This window comes from Rhineura floridana, chromosome 2 (assembly GCF_030035675.1).
Source record: "Rhineura floridana isolate rRhiFlo1 chromosome 2, rRhiFlo1.hap2, whole genome shotgun sequence".
Lineage (NCBI taxonomy): Eukaryota > Metazoa > Chordata > Lepidosauria > Squamata > Rhineuridae > Rhineura > Rhineura floridana.
The window spans coordinates 170,953,883-170,974,263 of NC_084481.1; the positions used below are offsets into that span (position 1 = coordinate 170,953,883).

General features: G+C 45.5%; 1 protein-coding gene across 3 annotated transcripts in view; it reads left to right on the forward strand.

The window, feature by feature from the left end:
* The window catches only part of CCDC9B (coiled-coil domain containing 9B), a 115,807-nt gene that overhangs the window by 23,480 nt on the left and 71,946 nt on the right, over window positions 1-20,381 (forward strand). For all 3 annotated transcript variants that reach the window (XM_061611455.1, XM_061611454.1, XM_061611453.1), the window contains one exon: window positions 8,071-8,223. In XM_061611455.1, coding sequence (XP_061467439.1) covers window positions 8,071-8,223 — 153 coding nt within the window. The remainder of the gene's footprint in view (window positions 1-8,070; window positions 8,224-20,381) is intronic.

Below are 20,381 nucleotides of genomic sequence, written 5' to 3' on the forward strand. Positions count from 1 at the left end.
GCCCTATCAGCCAGAAAACTCCCCAGAGCCCTTTGGAAACCATCCAGATCCATTAGTCTCTGGGGGCAGACCAACTTATTAGATCCCCCACCCTTGCAGAAGGGAAAAGCCGCTTTACGTCTAAACTTCAGCAAGCAGTGATCTGTCCATGACAGAGGGACTGATGTAAGCCCCCCCCCCAGTCAGATCACCATCTCCATGTTGCAAAAACCAAGTCTAGAGTATGCTCTGCTACATGTGTTGGGCCAATGGCATATTGGGACAGTCCCATGGTTGTCATGGAGACCATGAAATCCTGAGCCACCCTGGATAAGGTGGTCTCGGCATGGATGTTGACATTCCCCAGAACCAACATTCTGGGGGATCTCAACAGTACACCCGAGACCACCTCCGTCAGCTCAGCTAGGGAGTCTGTTGGGCAGTGGGGTGGGCGGTACACCAACAGAATCCCCAGTCTGTCCTGCTGACCCAACACAAGGTGCAAACACTCCAGACCAGTAGTCACATGGACAGGGTGCTTGCAAAGGGAGATGGAGCTCCTATAAACCATAGCAACCCCCCTCCCCGACCCTCAGGTCTACCCTGATGCTGAACCAGGTACCCTGGCGGACATAGCTGGGAGAGACTGACTCCTCCCTGATCTCTCACCCAGGTCTCGGCTATACATGCCAGATCGGCTACCTCATCCACAATTAAATCATGAATGAGGGAGATCTTATTATGCACCAATCTGGCATTTAGGAGCAGCATCCGGAGGTCTGAGAGCTGGCTGATAGGGCAACCAACAATCCTGCGGGTGTGGGGAGGACCAGAACAAGGCACAGTCATTAACTGCCTGGGCCACATTCCCCTTACCTGGCAAGTCTTCCTCACAATACCATATCTCCTCTACCTGTCACTACACTAATTGGGCCTCCCTCAAGTCTCCCCACTTGGCTCTGAGTCCTCTCTCCCAGGCACATGACTCAAGACCCGCAAAAAGCCAGGCAATCTGCAAAGCAGGAACCATCTCAGCCAGCCACCTTATGTATCCCCTCCAGGAAATGGGCAGGTAGATGATATCAGCAGCAGCTGGCTGAGTACCTGGGGCCTGGTCCTGCAAGATGTGACACCTGCAGAGCAGAAGTCTAACAGGGAGTGGGTGGTGGTGGTAGCTGAGCAGCAGCAGCAGCAGGCAGGCAGGCAAACAGCAGTAGCAAATGGCTCTCCTTCTTCCCTGGGTGCTGGTGGTCCCCTTTCTCTTACAGGCACTGGGTCTCGCTTTTCCATCAGGCTTGTAGGAGGTATCCTGAAACCATTGTGCAGGGAGCAGGCCTCTCAACATGTCTCTGATTCCCAGCCTTTTCTCTGACTAGCTAAAAACACAAACCTCTCTTTTGGAGAGTGGGCTCCCATGTAGAGTTTCAATAGGATCTCCCTGGCCCATTTGCCTGTTAATGGGCACTTGACAGACCCATTAGCCCACCTGGCCACTCTATTAGACTAATAAAGGAGACTCACCTGATCAGCCAAGCAGGCTTCTCAGCTGCAGACCCCACACCCAGCTGCAGAGTCCCAAATCAGAGGCTGGAAGGGGACTCATATAAAATAATCTATTTCAACCCCCAAACCCATAATAGTATTATCAGAGTACCACTACAGCGGCTTTCTCTGGTATCAGATGTGTTTGCCCATATAAATCTCAAATCCTATATGTACATCCTTAGATGTAAGTCCTGTTGAACAAGGCAGGACATCCATAGGATTGAGCTGCACAGGTACATTCAGGTACATTCAGATCTGCAGCTTTTTGCATGCCGCAAGCTGGGGATCAAATCTGCACCACATCTTGTGATTTGCTAGCATTTGTGCCCTGCTTCCCAGTTAACTAATGAAAAATCTTAATCCTATAAAGGAAGTACCAGCTTTTATGCTCTTCATGTGAACTGAAGTATTACCCTGTCCTGCATCCTTGCCATTATTTCATACCTCCCTGAGCCTTCTGCCCATGGGTGGGGAACCTTTTTCAGTCCAGGTACCACATTTCTGCATGGCCACATAGGTGTGATGGGTGGAGCCAGAGGCAAGAGCAAGCAGAGCAGTGAATGGAACTCTTATTTTTGTTCAGTAGGCTGCATTGCAGCCAGGCAAATCAATGCTCCATCAAGGCAAGCAAGAGGCATTATTACAATTCAGAGACTGAATTCAAGCTCCTGAGGAGGGTGGGGAGCAAGGCTGGTGAGGGGGTGTGGCCTGGGGAGAGTATTGAGTGTCAGATAAAGAGTCTTGGAGGGCTACATTTGGCCCCTGGGGCTGAGGTTCTCTGCCCCAGTACTCAGGCGTTCTAATCCCCCCACAATTAGAACCAGGGGTGTAGTCGTTTGGGATCTTGGGGAAGGGTCTTACATACCTTACTTTTTGGAAGCTGGGCCCCAGCAGGGCCCCTATGTCTCCACCATCCTATGAGCCAGTCAGTATGAAAGGGGGTGTTAGCCACTGAGAAGAGCCTTCTACATGCTTTCTTGTCTTTTCCTGCTGATTGGAGCTAATCAAAGTGCAAGGAGGTGAGTCAGTCATTAGCTAACACTCTCCCTTTTCATGTTTATTGGTTCCTAGGAATGTCTGTTTTGGGGAGAGAAGGCATTCACAAGGATCTCATTCTCAACCCAGCAGCAAAAAAATAAAAAGGTTGGAAGGAGGCGTGGCTGTGATTATCATGACAGGACCTTGCACCTCTGAATTTGCCCCTACACTACTGATTTGAACTGCATGAGAAAGAGAGAGTGGGAACACGCGTGCTAGCTCGGCCCCATCACTGTTCTTGTCACACTCCACAAGCTGCACTGAAGCACTGGCAGCAGGGAACCTCTTGTACTTATGCAGGTTCCCCGTGTGATCGAAATCTAACTCCAAGAAGTCAGAGTTCAAATAGTATGGCAAGGGGGGGGGACCTCAGAACTGAGGGTGTCAAATGTGGCCTGCCAGGCCTTTCTGTTTGGCACTCAGGGCTCTGTCCAGGCCATACTCCTTTCCCAGGTCACAAACCTCACCAGCCCTGCTTCATATCCTCCTTCAGTGGTTTTGCCTGACTAGAATACGGAAGGCTGGCTCGTGCCAACTCTGATAGACGAAAATATGTGTGCCTACTGGGCAAAGGGAGAAGTCACCTTCATTGGTCTGTCCGCTTTTGCCTCTGATCACTTTTTGGTTCTGGCCACACTCACCACTGACATGAGGTCCCCAGAAGGTTGTCCAGAAGGAAATGTGGCCCTTGGGTGAAAAGGGCTGCCCTTTCCTATTGTCTGGGAGGCCTGCATGGCTTTCCACTTCAGGCGCTATCCCTCCAACTTGTGGAGGGTTGATGGGGCCCTCAACAGAGGGGTGGCACTAGAGCTCTCGTTCCCACTTTCCATCATTGCTTGAGGGATCAGAACAACTGGATAGGGCTGTTATCTTCTTGTTTTATGCTGAATGTGCACGATTGCAACCTTGTACCCATTTCCCTAGAGCAGAACTAAACAATATATGGTGCATGGAACAGCCCCCTAAAACGGCAGCCTTGTCCTAGCCTAGTGGTTCCCAAACCTTTTTTTCCACCTGAAAATTGCTGAAGGCCTTGGTGGACCATTTAATGATTTATAGCCATTATCATGTGCTGTGCTAGATGCTGTATGATTTTTACCGGTATTTTTATTGCTTCCTTTATTTCTTATATATTGTATTTTACTGTATTCCACAGAATTCATATTGTAATACAATAACATACAATATAAGAAATAAGAGAAGCAATAAAAATCAGTAGGAATATTTGTGGCGATGGATATACCATATTCTGTCTTGAACTACGGACATACTGTGGACCACCTGAATTAAGCTCTTGGACTGCTTGTGGTCCATAGACCACAGTTTTGGAACCTCTGCCAATTTTATTTTTGTGTAAAACTGGTTATTAGGCATGAGATGTAACCCAAAATAAAACCCTCCAAAATGTTCTTAACTCCTGAAGATCATTGCCAAAGTGGGATCCTGTGAAAAAGGAATGTAGGGGGAGAGGAACTGGAAAGTTGCTATAAAACCTTTTCCTCATAATCTATCCCATGCTGTATTACAACGTGAGTGCAGGGAAAACCCCTGCCTGTCTTGTTTGCTTAAACAAATCAGGATGAATGCTCAATAAACAGGCCTGAAAAAAAGAGCTGCCCCTCCCATCTTCAGCCTGATGAGGTTTGCCTGTGTTGCAGCGTGCTGCTGAGGTACTTGGGGCACCTCTCCACAGCACGGTGGAACTGCAAGGGGATGATCTCCCAACCCCAGCTCCAACCTTAGGGTGTACGTGTGCATGTGCTGGCAGTGGGCCTGGTGATGTTGTGCTGCACTTTGGTTGTGTTCTTAGTGCCACAGATGAGTTGTGCAATATACACAGCTCTCTTCCTTGGCTTGGAGATGAGGGGGAGGGATTGTTCTTGATTTTGTGCTGCACTTCATGCTGTGGCATCAGAGACAAAGGGCTCACCCATACCGTCATGTAAAATACTAAAAATCCACATTGCCCTCATTCTGTATTGTCCCCTGGTAGTCCAAACTTGATCCTTCACACTCAGAGTAAACCTTTTCCACATCCATGCTTGTAGGCATGTCCTTTTCTGTTTACTCTGCCCTTTTGCTGTTTGCCTGCCTCTGCCCCCCCCCTTCCATGAGTCCACAAAGTGTGGCTGGCTTGTTTACAAACTCCCTCTCCCTCCTTCCTCCCCTCTCAGCACAGAGCTGACTACCACGCACATCAGCAAAAATGCAGAGGGGACGAGATGAGAGAAGGCAGCTGCATTCTCCCCATCTCATTGTCTTTTGGCTCAGGTAATAGAGGAAGAAGGGGGAGGCACGAGGCGAGCTGAGCCAATGGGAACCCACCAGAAGCAGGAGGCCTGGAAGGAGGTGGAGGTAGAACCACCCACATTGGTGTATATTAGGAAAAATTGCATAGAAAAATGTAGATATCAGGAGAAATTCACACTTAAATGTTCATGAGAACTTAAAAAAATCACATACTGATGTAGAAATTTGGAGAACTGAACTTAAGACTGGAAAAACGAGAAACAGAGAACAACCAAGAACCAATGAGGTGCGCCTGGCGCCAACACTGTTATCTTTTCAGCACCAGGTCAAGACTTTCCTCTTCTCCCAGGCATTTTAGCATGTGTTTTAATTGGCTTTTAAATATGTGTTTTTAAATTTGTATATTTGTTTTTATGTTTTAATTGTTGTCAACCGCCCAGAGAGCTTCGGCTATGGGGCGGTATACAAATGTAATAAATAAATAAATAAATAAACCAAAATTGACATATTTGCTCATCCCTAGTTATGTGGGATCCTGGCAAACACAATTTTGGACCCTTGGATGATAAGGGAGTCAAAGGTGTACTAAAGAACGATAAGGAGATTGCAGAGAAGCTAAATGAATTCTTTGCATCTGTCTTCACAGTGGAAGATATAGGGCAGATCCCTGAACCTGAACTAACATTTGCAGGAAGGGATTCTGAGGAACTGAGACAAATAGTGGTAACGAGAGAGGAAGTTCTAAGCTTAATGGACAATATAAAAACTGACAAATCACCGGGCCCGGATGGCATCCACCCGAGAGTTCTCAAAGAACTCAAAGGTGAAATTGCTGATCTGCTAACTAAAATATGTAACTTGTCCCTTGGGTCCTCCTCCGTGCCTGAGGACTGGAAAGTGGCAAATGTAACGCCAATCTTCAAAAAGGGATCCAGAGGGGGTCCCGGAAATTACAGGCCAGTTAGCTTAACTTCTGTCCCTGGAAAACTGGTAGAAAGTATGATTAAAGCTAGATTAACTAAGCACATAGAAGAACAAGCCTTGCTGAAGCAGAGCCAGCATGGCTTCTGCAAGGGAAAGTCCTGTCTCAGTAACCTATTAGAATTCTTTGAGTGTGTCAACAAGCATATAGATAGAGGTGATCCAGTGGACATAGTGTACTTAGACTTTCAAAAAGCGTTTGACAAGGTACCTCACCAAAGACTTCTGAGGAAGCTTAGCAGTCATGGAATAAGAGGAGAGGTCCTCTTGTGGATAAGGAATTGGTTAAGAAGCAGAAAGCAGAGAGTAGGAATCAACGGACAGTTCTCCCAATGGAGGGCTATAGAAAGTGGAGTCCCTCAAGGATCGGTATTGGGACCTGTACTTTTCAACTTGTTCATTAATGACCTAGAATTAGGAGTGAGCAGTGAAGTGGACAAGTTTGCTGATGACACTAAATTGTTCAGGGTTGTTAAAACAAAAATGGATTGCGAAGAGCTCCAAAAAGACCTCTCCAAACTGAGTGAGTGGGCGGAAAAATGGCAAATGCAATTCAATATAAACAAGTGTAAAATTATGCATATTGGAGCAAAAAATCTTAATTTCACATATACGCTCATGGGGTCTGAACTGGCGGTGACCGACCAGGAGAGAGACCTCGGGGTTGTAGTGGACAGCACGATGAAAATGTCGACCCAGTGTGCAGCAGCTGTGAAAAAGGCAAATTCCATGCTAGCGATAATTAGGAAAGGTCTTGAAAATAAAACAGCCGATATCATAATGCCGTTGTATAAATCTATGGTGCGGCCGCATTTGGAATACTGTGTACAGTTCTGGTCGCCTCATCTCAAAAAGGATATTCTAGAGTTGGAAAAGGTTCAGAAGAGGGCAACCAGAATGATCAAGGGGATGGAGCGACTCCCTTACGAGGAAAGGTTGCAGCATTTGGGGCTTTTTAGTTTAGAGAAAAGGCGGGTCAGAGGAGACATGATAGAAGTGTATAAAATTATGCATGGCATTGAGAAAGTGGATAGAGAAAAGTTCTTCTCCCTCTCTCATAATACTAGAACTCGTGGACATTCAAAGAAGCTGAATGTTGGAAGATTCAGGACAGACAAAAGGAAGTACTTCTTTACTCAGCGCATAGTTAAACTATGGAATTTGCTCCCACAAGATGCAGTAATGGCCACCAGCTTGGATGGCTTTAAAAGAAGATTAGACAAATTCATGGAGGACAGGGCTATCAATGGCTACTAGCTGTGATGGCTGTGCTCTGCCACCCTAGTCAGAGGCAGCATGCTTCTGAAAACCAGTTGCAGGAAGCCTCAGGAGGGGAGAGTGTTCTTACACTCGGGTCCTGCTTGCGGGCTTCCCCCAGGCACCTGGTTGGCCACTGTGAGAACAGGATGCTGGACTAGATGGGCCACTGGCCTGATCCAGCAGGCTCTTCTTATGTTCTTATGTTCTTAATTTTCGGCTGGTTCTCAAGGCTGGGCCAAAATTGTGGAAGACTACTTGTTTGAAGTTGAGCCTATGGGATTTAAAAACACCATATTTAGTTGTGAAGAAGAATGAATTCAATCAAAACCTGACTTGGTTTTTAGATGTCCTTGCAGATTCAATGGGTTGTATCCAATGTGCTCATCCATACTCAGAGTAGACCCATTGAAATGAATGGACATGACAAATTTAGGTTCAGTGATTTTAGTGGGTCTACTCTGAATAAAACTTAGTTGGAGACAACACAGTAAGTAACCTGTGTACTGCCATCAAAACCTAGTGAGATTTTTAATTACACAGAATAAAAGTTGTATTGTTTCTGCTATATTTTGCTTAGTTGTGTTGGTTTTCATCCAGAAAAACAATTCCCATGATGAGAAACTTTTTGGTTTGGAAGCTGAAAGAATTCACCAACCCTGAGGGGAATTAGCTGATCTTTACACAGCTTGGTAGAGGTGAGGAAAATTACATGCTGACAAAATGTTGAGAGAATTCTTGTTTAGTTTAGTGCTACAAAATGACAATTCCACAACAGAACTATCTATATGTTATCAACAAAGGTTTACCATGTTGAGTTTCTAACTGATATTTTTCCCCCTTAGGAACTAAATTGGTTACAACTGGTAACTATCAATGAGAACCTGGCTAAATGGAATTTGCTGTTAGTTATAAATCTTTATTTAGCACCAAAAAGGCATGCTTACTCTAAAAATGCACCTGTATATCCACATTGCACGAGGCAGGAAACTGAGCACACTCTTACTCTGCCTTTTATAGGGAAAGCGGATTGTCAGTGAAAAACAGGGATCCGAGTGTCTTGTGAGCCCTGAGGAGGCCCCAGATATCAGTAAAGAAGAGATGGATCCGTTGGTTGCTTTCCGCAGGGGAAGACAAATGCAGATTGCAATTGCAATGGACAACAAAGGCAGGGTGAGTATTTTTCAAAATGGCTTCCTCTGGTTCCACTTCTCTGCTTGGACTCAATCCCCCCCCCCCAATGTTAATACATGTTATCGGGCCTGTTTCTCTGGGAAGAGGGGCTGACAGTGGCTTAACCATTGGAGTGGTTTAGCCATTGGAGCTCTGTCGGGAATAGGAGTCTCCTAACAACTCTCAGCACCCTTCCCAAACTACAGTTCCCAGGATTCTTTGTGGGAAGCCATGACTGTTTAAAGTGGAATAAATGTCTGGTGTGGATTTGGCCTAACTGAAGTGCCATCGTCAGTCAGTTTAGAGTCTAAACTTTAGACATTACTGAGCTGGATGGGCCAATAGTCTGACTCAATTCAAGGCAGCTTTCTATGCACTATCTCTGCTCCTTTAACTTTAATACAGTGATGGGACACTTCCAGCCTGCAGTCCAGCTGCAGCCCATGGATCTGGCCCATGGTCTTTTCTTCTTGGCCCTGCCTCCCCTCCCCCTGCCCCTCCCAGCTGCATTTCAGTTAGGCTTTGGGGACAGAGAGAAGTCTCTCACTGATGCCAAAGGGAGCATTATTTCTAACTGTAATTATCACACTATGGAGTGGGGGTTCACACAAATGGTAGCTCTGAAAGGAAAAGCTAACACTTCTGTACTCATGCACAGTGAGCGAAAATGCGATGGGGGAGAGAGGGGGTAGCCCCACCCACTTTTGGCTTTGGCCCTGCCCACTCTTCATATGTGGCCTCTCCAAAAGATTTCTCTTGAGAGAATTCAGCTCTTGGCATTAAAAATACAACGCTCCTCAAGGAATACAGCCCTGTTTTAATAGCTGCTCAACCCATAGAAAAGTAGTAAGTGAAGCTTCTCCTTAGCATGAAGGCCAAAGCTTCACTAGCTACATTTTCTCAGATTGCTGTTATGCACAGGAACAAGATGGTAGCCTTATTTAGAAATGTTGTGTGTGTGTTTGAAAGTTACACAAGATAAAGAAGTGAAGTGTGTGTGTGTGTGTTTGAAAGTTACAGAGGATAAGGAAGTCAAGTACAAAACCCAGGTTTTCAGAATGACATTCCCTGATTCTAGCCAAGAGGCAAGACTTCCTCATTCAGAATAACACCAACCAGGAGGCTGCCTGATGTGCTTTCTGGGCCAAAAAAAGTAGATTAAAGTAGATTTCGGAGCTCAGCTTCAGCTGCCTCAAACTGATGGTGTCCGAGTGACATTCTGCTGATAGAAAAGGGGATTAACCCAAGAACAGCACAAGCTGTAATTCAGCTGCCGGGCCTACACTCTGCCCTGTTCAGGAGGAGAGAAAAGAAAACTTGTTGACATGGTGAGCGGGGGCATTCAAGAGTTTTACAATCCCAGATGGGCTGTTTTCTCAGGCAAGATGGATGACAGGCCTGCAGGGAATTCATGGGCACATTGAAACAGAGAGTGTAAATCATGCTGGGAGAGGCGGCTAGCACAGCCAGTTCAAGGCTCTCCCTCTCCGCTGGCACTTTCCCCCAAAACAGTGTGCCTTTGTGCTCGGGTCCAGGGCCTGTGATGCCTCCCAGCATGAAGTACATGCAGATTTGGGTCTGGAGTTTAAAAGCTTTTTAAACAATACGTTTAGCAGCAAATGCCTTTTTGTGTAAGGGTGCATGTGACACAGTGCTTTACAGACTTTGCCATTCAGTTGAGATACGTTAGATAAACACAGAGATGGCAAAGAAAGAAGTGGGGAGCCACAAAAGCGGTTAGGGGTGAGAGGAGGGGGAGAACCTTTTCTATTTTGTTCCGAAATAGGCTCCTATTACTGAATATCCTGAAGGTAATGTGTGGAATCTGTATCCTGCAGTGTGGTGGGCAATGTTTACAGTAAAAATGCCATGAAATGACCTTTTATCATCTGTCTAGGCTGCCCTGTGAGTATGAGCTTCCACAAATATTATTTGTACATTGTAGAACTTCTCTGAGCTAGATGGTTGCAGTGGGACAAAGTCAGCTGATTTCAGCCATTTATAGTATGTCTCTGATTGCCAAGTGTACAGTGTAAAGACACATCTGCCCAACAGACTCATGGGAATTTGTTCATGTGTGATGTAGCATGATGTTCCTAGAATGTAAAGTAGGATGGCTAAGTAGGGCAATATTTTCCATTTGCTGAATATTTACACTGCTCTTTTCCCTAAGTACTATAAACATTTCCCTGTTTTGTTCTAATCAGAACTTTCCCATCTCCCTTAAGTGAGTGGAGAATTTGAAATATGAGCTCGCCAGTGAGGGAAAGGGCTGTAGCTCAGTGGTGGAGCATCTGCTTTGCATGTCAAAGGTCCCAGGTTCAATCCCTGGCATCTCTAGGTGGGGGGGGTGTCCACTGTATGAAACCCTGGAGAACCGCTGACAGTCAGTGCAAACAACAGTCAGCTAGGTGGACCACTGATCTGATTCAGTACTGTATAAGGCAACTTCCTACCTATTCCTATCTAAAAGCCCTGTTTTTGAATCAGGCCCAGCCCTTTTTGAATTCAAGTCCCACTTGAAATGGGATTTGCTCATCCCACTAGGCAGCCCTTCCTGCTAGTTTCATTTGTCTTTGAGAAGGGGAATGGCTAACTGGCAGTGGGAAGGACTTGCGAAAGACAGGAGAGAAATATAGAAAGCTGCCTTATAGCAGGTCCAACTTTTTATCCATCTAGCCCAGTATTGTCTACCTTTACTGGTGGTGGCTCTCAAGGAACTGAAGCAGAGGTCTTTCACTTCACCTTCTACCAGGTACTTTTAACTGGAGATCTCAGGGATCCAACCTGAGATCATCAGCATGCAAAACATGTGCACTCTGCCACTGAGTTATCCCCCCCCCCCGGCCGATCACTGTTTAACTGAAAATAGTCCCCCTATACAAACTCTCAGGAACATCATTTCCTGCCAAGGAAGATGGGATTTTTTTTTCTGCACCAGGAATGCCATTTCCCATTTAGGACCAACTAAAAAGGTTTCTCCAGTTTCTCTGAAAACACTGGGAAAACTTGAGTAGTTTTTCAAGCATTTTCAAGAAAAGCACAAAAAATGAATGGTTTTGAAGTAAGCCAAGAGGGGTTTGCACACCATTAACCTCCCCTTACAGAGAGATGTGTTGGACTGCGACCTGGGAGACCAGGGTTCAAATCCGCACATAGCCATGAAGCTCACTGGGTGACCTTGGGCCAGTCACTGCCTCTCAGCCTCATGTAAACCCTATTCGTAGGGTCACCATAAGTCGGAATCGACTTGAAGGCAGTACATTTTTTATTTTATTTTTTACGGATGTCCAAGCTGTTCCTGCCTTGGGAGTTTGCACTTTCCCCAAGTTGGGAAATGTGAAATTTCTAATTATTAGATGAAGACTGGGAACAAGAAGGTCAAGGTGTTTTTCTTGCATTCCATAACATCCAAAGCTGTCATTATTGCCCCAGGTTTCAGATTTTCCAATCTCTTGACTGTACTGGCTCCTCTATCTTTTAATATCTAGACAGTCAGACATCAGGTGGGGATAATGATTATCTCTATGGCAATCATAGCTAACCTGTTACCTTCCAGATCTTCAACTTTCATCAGGCCTCAGCCAGCATAGCCAATAATATGGGATGATGGGAATTATAGTCTAGCCATTTCTGAAGAGCACTAGATTAGCCATCCCTACTCCGTGGCAACAAAGAGATTTACCTGCTTGATTGGTCCACAACCAGCTATTGTTAAAGGTTGCTTGCCCCCTCTGCCAGTCTGACTGGCAAACCTGTTGGGGATTGTGAATGAAAGATAGTGGCTTGCCTAAACTGGGGTAGTTGTGTGCCTATCATTCCAGCACTGGAGAGGCGGAGGCAGCCTGCATGCAACATTCAAAAGCACTTTTTCAAAAAAGCAAAAGGTCCACATAATTCAGGAGTAGCTCTACAGATGTTGCTGGATTCCATCTTACAACAGCCCCAGCCAGCATGGTCAATGATATGGAATGGTGGGAGTTCTAGTACGGAGGGCACCAGGTTAGCCACCCCTGAAATAATGATAGGTAAATGCAGCAGAAAAAGGTCAAGTCTTGGTTCTAAATTAGTAGAAATGTTTTTGATCAAAAGATCACGGAATGGATATTGGGCAAGTAATTCTGTGATCTGTGTTGCTAGCTATGCAACAGGTGCAACCACTTATCTCATAACACTCTTAGGCCAATTAAGATGTAACAAGAAACCATGGTTACCCACTATATAAGGAGTGGCTAACCTGTAGCCCTCCTGATATTGTTGGACTCCAACTTCCATCAGGCCCCAGCCAGCATGGCCAATTTGCCGTCCTGGACTCCTGCTGGGAGGAAGGTCAGGATATAAATGTAATAAATAAATAAATAAACAGTTGGGATGATGGCAGTTGTAGTCCAACAACATTTGGAGTACACTAGGTTAGCAACCCTTGATCTTGTTGTGCTGTGTGTAGTTGTGTTGCTTAATTTCGTTTAAAGGCAACACCACAGCAGCAGAGAGTAACAGCAGATGTTGAAATGCAAGTGTGCCAGCGTGTGCGTGCGTTTGCCTAAGAAAGCAGGCTTTTACCCTGCATCAGCATCACTGAGACTGGAGACTTGGTAAAATAAGAAAAGCTACTTTATTTATAGAAATACATAGTAGATAGAAAAGGCATACCTAACTAACTAGCTAAGTTGGAGGCATAACGCCCAGGTGCAGGAGTCAGCCCCATGCTTGGAGAGAGAGAGAGACAAAGGGATATCTCCTCTCTGCCGGACAGCCAGAGAAGAAAGGAATGGAAAGGGCGGAAGGAGGAGGGGCAGGTAAGCTTCCCTAAAGGCATCACAGTCTAGCGACAGAAGGAAGTCAGAGCATCACAGGTAAAAGGTAAACAAAGCCTATCCATCTGGAGGACCCTAGCTCTATCTTCCTTCTGGAGCTTAAACAAAAGAACAAAACAGGAGTTACTCTTGCCCCACGTCCAACAGATCTACATGAACAAACCATATCACATGCTCCCCACCCAGTCATGCACCAGAGGAAGAGACTGGAAGTGTCTGCCTCAGATTTTAAATAAACCATAGTTACCCAGGATGTCTATATTCAGGGAATTGTCGTTTGTTTATAACAGGAAGGCGAGCCTGTGGCCCACCAGGTGTTGTTGGACTACAACGCCCATCATCCCATACCATTGACCTTACTGGCTGGACTTGATGGGAGTTAGAGCCCAACGTCATCTGAAGGGCCACAGGTTAACCACCCTGGTTTAAAACTATGATTAATGAGAACAAGCCAGGATCAAACCATTGTTTCAATGCCTGGGTGTTCTCACACCATTGTCTAAACCTTTTTTTGTGCCACTGGCCATATTGGTTCATGGCCAACCCTTCAAGAGCTACATGGTAAAATAGGCATGGCCAAGATGGAAAATTAGGCATGGCGGAGGTGGGAAAATGGCATGGCCAAGGCAGAAAATTAAGAACTCAAGAAGAGCCTGGATGGACCAGACAAAAGGCCCATCTAGTCCAGCATCCTGTCCTCACAGTGGCTAGACCTTTTTAATACCTTTTCCACAACTGCCACTATACTTATTTATTTTCTATTTTCTTTTCAGTTTCCTTCTTCTTTGTTATTTAACTTTCTTCTTCTCTCCAAATCCTTGCCTTCATTGATTTGATTAACTCCTCCAATTCATCCCCTTTCATAAGAACATAAGAAGAGCCTGCTGGATCAGGCCAGTGGCCCATCTAGTCCAGCATCCTGTTCTCACAGTGGCCAACCAGGTGCCTGGGGGAAGCCAACAAGCAGGACCCGAGTGCAAGAACACTCTCCCCTCCTGAGGCTTCCTGCAACTGGTTTTCAGAAGCATGCTGCCTCTGACTAGGGTGGCACAGCACAGCCATCACGGCTAGTAGCCATTGATAGCCCTGTCCTCCATGAATTTGTCCAATCTTCTTTTAAAGCCGTCCAAGCTGGTGGCCATTACTGCATCTTGTGGGAGCAAATTCCATAGTTTAACTATGCGCTGAGTAAAGAAGTACTTCCTTTTGTCTGTCCTGAATCTTCCAACATTCAGCTTCTTTGAATGTCCACGAGTTCTAGTATTATGAGAGAGGGAGAAGAACTTTTCTCTATCCACTTTCTCAATGCCATGCATAATTTTATACACTTCTATCATGTCTCCTCTGACCCGCCTTTTCTCTAAACTAAAAAGCCCCAAATGCTGCAACCTTTCCTCATAAGGGAGTCGCTCCATTCATTCTGTTAATGAGTCCTTCCCTTCATTAACATCTCCCAAACTCATTTTATTTTACTTCCATCAAAGTCAGTCTGTTCCTTTCCTTAACCCCTCCCAAACCCATTCTATTTGTATTTTCTTTTTTTCTTTTAAAAGTCTTATTATTATCTCTACTTTGTCTTCCATCCAAAGTCAGTCCATTTCCTTCCATAACCATCTCCCAATTTAATTAAACAAATCACAGTTCCCAAAGTTCAAACATTACAGGGAACTGTGGTTTGTTTAAAAGTGGAAGTTTATGCTTTTGATATGCTCCTCTTTTGCATGTCAGAAAGCAGAGAGAAGGGGGGAGCACATGACCCTGAGCTCAGGAAAGCTTGTTCACATTGCAGGAAAATGTTTTCAGTTATGTCAGTCTGATCCATAGTCATAGTCTCAATTAATAGACTAGCTGCAGAGAAAAGCCAGTTTTCCCAGCAATACAACATGTAGCTTGAGGATGCCTGGATCTTCACAATGAATGAATGCAAACCAACCAATTATTGTATTAAAAACTAATTGCCTGAAAGGGCCCCAAGCCCTTAAGGCTTAATGTTACTTTGACATGCAATGCCATGCTATAACCCCCAGAGGGAGCTAAAGCAGTAGAACCGAAAGCAATATTTGCAAATTCAGGCTCTGGACACACGTGCACTTATGCTGGTTTCAGTGTGTCTCCACCTCTGTGTTGTGAATCTTGGGACATATGATGTCAGTCAAATGCCACACTTTTTACTCAAAATCTGGCATTTAAAACTTTTTTCAGTCCATTAAGGAAATCACACAATGCAGATCAAACAAAATGAATGCACAACATACATTAACAAAGATCAAAGCAGGGTGGAAAATCTGTGATTTTTGAGATTGGAAGCATTTTCCCTTCAAGCCAGCTTTACAGTAACTTCAAAACTGTTTGGTCAATTAACCCATTGTGATTCCAAGGTGTGTCCAATGGAAATGCTTTGCTGTGGTTGGTCCTAAAAGGTCTGTCAGCAGTGGGGCTGGGTATATTCCAATCAAACGATAAAGATGTGTACAGCTGGGTGCATATTCATTTCAAACTGCACCCAGACACAATGGTCTCGCTGCTTTTTAAGGAACTAGTGTAAAGGTAGCCTCAGTCTTCTAAAGGCACCATCATTGTAGTGTCTATGTTGATCCAATTTTTGAAAGTGTGGAGAGATGACAAAGAGGGAGGCCAGAGAATGCAAGCACATGCAGTTATATATACTTGCATTTGAGGGTAATGACTAAGGGTCTTAGGTAAAGGTTTCCCAGTAAAGCTACATTTTGAGGAGAAATATGAAGAGAGAGAAGTAGCACCATGTCAATACTGAAGGAAGGAGAGAGGAAGGGAAGAATTCCAGGCATTGGGAGACTTATCTTTTTAACACACACACACACACACACACACACACACAAATTTTATTTCAACATTTTCTATCCTGCCATTCTTTAAAAAAACTATTTAAGATTGATTAACTTTATTTACTATGGCAAGCACACAAAAATCAAAACAATATATAAAAATCACATCAAACAGCTTAAAAATAAAAATTAATTTGAAAAATCAGAATCCTATTGTGTTTGCACAACCCTATTACTTATTTATTTATTTATTGCACTTGTATACCGCCCCATAGCTGAAGCTCTCTGGGTGGTTTACAGCAACCAAAAACATTAAAACAAATATACAATTTAAAACACATATTTTAAAAACAATTCAAAACACAATTTAAAATTTTAAAACAATTTAAAACACATGCTAAAATGCCTGGGAGAAGAGGAAAGTCTTGACCTGGTGCTGAAAAGATAACAGTGTCGGTGCCAGACACACCTTGTCAGGGAGATCATTCCATAATTTGGGGGCCACCACTGAGAAGGCCCTCTCCCTTGTTGCCACCCTCCGAGCTTCCCTTGGAGTAGGCACCTGGAGGAGGGCCTTTGATCTTGAACGTAGTGTATTGGTGGGTTTGTATCGGGAGAGGCGGTCCATCAGGTATTGTGGTCCCAAGCCGTGTAAGGCTTTATAGATCAAAACCAGCACCTTGAATCAAGCTCGGAAACATACAGGCAGCCAATGCAAGTGGGCCAGAATCGGTTTTATATGTTCAGACAGTCTGGTCCCTGTTACCAATCTGGCCGCTGCATTTTGCACAAGCTGCAGTTTCCGAACCATCTTCAAAGGCAGCCCCACGTAGAGTGCATTGCAGTAATCTAACTTGGAGGTTACCAGAGCATGGACAACTGAAGCCAGGTTATCCCTGTCCAGATAGGGACGTAGTTGGGCCACCAACCGAAGTTGGTAGAAGGCACTCCGTGACACTGAGGCTACCTGAGCCTCAAGTGACAGAGATGGTTCTAGGAGAACTCCCAAGCTGCGAACCTGCTCTTTCAGGGGGAGTGCAACCCCATCCAGAACAGGTTGGACATCCACCATCTGGTCAGAAGAACCACCCACAAGCAGCATCTCAGTCTTGTCTGGATTGAGCCTCAGTTTATTAGCCCTCATCCAGTCCATTGTCGCAGCCAGGCACCGGTTCAGCACATTGACAGCCTCACCTGAAGAAGATGAAAAGAAGAAATAGAGCTGCGTGTCATCAGCAACTGATGGCAACGCACTTCAAAGCTCCGGATGACTGCACCCAACGGTTTCATGTAGATGTTGAACAGCATGGGGGACAGAACTGACCCCTGCGGAACCCCATACTGGAGAGTCCAGGGTGCCGAACAGTGTTCCCCAAGCACCACCTTCTGGAGCCGACCTGCCAAGTAGGAATGGAACCACCGCAATGCAGTACCTCCCACTCCAAACTCAGCCAGTCTCCCCAGAAGGATACCATGGTCGATGGTATCGAAAGCTGCTGAGAGATCAAGGAGAATCAACAGTCACACTCTCCCTGTCTCTCTCCTGACAAAGATCATCATACAGGGTGACCAAGGCTGTTTCCGTGCCAAAACCAGGCCTGAAACCCGACTGAAATGGATCCAGATAATCGGTCTCATCCAAGAGTGTCTCGAGCTGGCCTGCAACCACTCGTTCCAGGACCTTGCCCAGGAATGGAACATTTGCTACTGGCCTATAGTTATTAAGATTTTCTGGGTCCAGGGAGGGCTTCTTCAGGAGTGGTCTCACTACTGCCTCTTTCAGGCAGCCAGAGACCACCTCCTCTCATAGAGAGGCATTAATCACTTTCCTGGCCCAGCCGGCTGTTCCATCCCTGCTGGCTTTTATTAGCCAAGAAGTGCAAGGATCCAGCACAGAAGTGGTTGCACGAACCTGTCCAAGCACCTTGTCAACATCCTCAAGCTGCACCAACTGAAACTCATCCAAGAAATCAGGACAAGGCTGTGCTCTGGATACCTTGCTTGATTCACCTGCTATAACACTGGAGTCTAAGTCCTGGCGGATGCTGAAGATTTTATCCTGGGAGTGCCTAGCAAATTCATTACAATGGGTCTCAGATAGTTCTACCTTGTCCCTGGAGCCAGAGTGTAATAGCCCCAGGACAATTCTGAAGAGCTCTGCTGGGCGGCAGATTAATGATTTGATAGTGGCAGCAAAATATTGTTTTTTTGCTGCCCTCACTGCCCCTAAATACAACTTATTATTATTATTATTATTAATTACATTTGTGTAATAGCCCCTGGACAATTATGCCTTAAAATGCCTATTTTAGGTCTTGGCTGCTCACCATAAAGGAAGCAGCGGGGTGAGGTGAGGTGCTTTACCTTAGGCAGAATGTCCCAGCATCTTCATGCCACAACAGAAAAGGCCGTGTCGCTGTTACCCACCAGCACTACGCCAGACAGTGTGGGGCCTAGAGTGGGGCATCAGAAGGCTTATGGCAGGGACGGGGGATCCTCAGGCCTGGAGGCCCAATGCAGCCCTCCAAGCCCTCTGTCTGGCCCTTGGGACTCTTCCTGGGCCATGCCCCCCTCAGCCACACCCATTACTGGCCCTGGTTTGCATCCTCCTTGAGTGTTTTTTGCCTGGTTGGAATATGTCCTTGAACTCTTGATAATGCTTCTTGCTTGCCTGGATGGAGTATAGAGAGGGGTGTGTGCATGTGTGTAGGAACGAAGGTAGAATTCACATTCATTACTCTGCCCACTTTTGCCAGTGGCATGTGACACCCCCCCTCAGAAGGTTGTCCGGAAGGGTGCAATCCTCAGGCTGAAAAGGTTCCCCACCCCTCTTTGAGGGGCTGGCCAGATTCATATGGATGGATGGCTTCTTATGATACTCTTAAGATCCCATTTTACCTTCACAACAACCCTGTGAGGTAGGTTAGGCTAATGACTTGCCCGAGGCTGACGCTCATGGCTGAGCAGGATACTGGCTCGCCAAGATCCAGTGTATGTGGGACTTAGTACCATTTTCCTTAAAATATATGCCTTGACACCTGGGCTGATAAAGTGGTAGACTATGCAAACCAATGTACCACAGAAGCTTCCCAGCATTTGGCATCAGTCACTGTCCTGCTCTTTCTGCTTCAGTGGAGACCAAATGGAATTGCAGTCTCACTTTCCCCTCCCATAGAAGGTAATAAAGCAAATCCCGATAGTCTAAGAAGCAGAAACATTATTACTGTCATATCTTGCACACTTCTATTACCTACCCAGTGCCCAAGACTTTCCCCTGGCATCAATATCTTCCTTGTCAGCAGAGAATTAAGTAATGCCTCTCTGTATGGGTCTTTTAGTATCAGGTTTCCTCAAAGCCCTCTTTGTTTTCTGACTCCCCCCCCCTTTCATTTTGATAATGGCTGTATTTATGGCTGCAGTTTCATGCAACAGTGCATTTGAGCTTCAGGCTTCTGTATCTGCATCCAGTGGAGCATGATGGTTAATTAGTATGCTGCAAATCATCTTTAAATTGGACAACTTATATGGTTTGTGAACTCTTTTAATTGTTTTTCTATTAACAGTGTTTAGAGCGATAATATATCACAAGTTAATAAGCTTCCTGTCTATAGAAGTAAGTGCCACATGATGGTAGGAGTGTAATGAAAAATGGAACAAACAGAGGCAAGCCCTTCTGGGCTACTCAATACCTTCAAAATGTTCATTTCTTTTGAAAAATTTGAAAGTGGAGGAGGAAATGGGTGAAGGACAAAGAAAGAGTTAAGCAAACTTTTCTCCACTCCGTACCAGCTCAGAGTCAGGGGATATGTTCTAGGCGGCTCAGTGCCAGAGCACAATCCTTGCATGCAAAAACTCCCAGGCTCAGTCTTTGGCTCAGTGCCAGAGCACAACCCTTGCATGCAAAAACTCCCAGGCTCAGTCTTTGGCATCTCTGGATATGAGTGACAGATTCGTGTCTGAAGTCCTAGAGAACCACTGCTAGCCAGTGTAGTCTTAAAGACAATATAGAACTAGGGGAACTTCTAGACTGTTGCTAATTTTGGGTGGGATTCAGTCAATTAGTGGCAAACTCAAGTTGCACAATTATTGTTGATTTGGAGGTCTTGCGCAACAAACCTGCGTCCCGAAAAGATCAGACTATAAGGAAAGTGATGAGAAAATACACTGGAATGTGTGACATAACTCTTGCTTTGACACAACAGACCTCTCTCTCTCTCTCTCTCACACACACACACACACACACACACAGAGAGAGAGAGAGAGAGAGAGAGAGAGAGAGAGAGAGAGAGCTTTTCCCCCTCATCCCAGATATGTGTTGGCTGATTAGGCCTCCTTAGGCTCTGTCCAAGCAGCAGCTTCTGCTTCCTGACAGGTAATACAGGAGAGAGTAGGGAATGTCAGGCTCAGAGGCTGAATATGGCTCTCCAGGGTTCTCTAACTGTCCCTTGGAACTCCCCCAAGCCACACCCCTGACTGCTTCTGCCTGGCTGCAACGCGTCCATGAACTCTGATCATGTGTCTTGCTTGTCAAGATGGA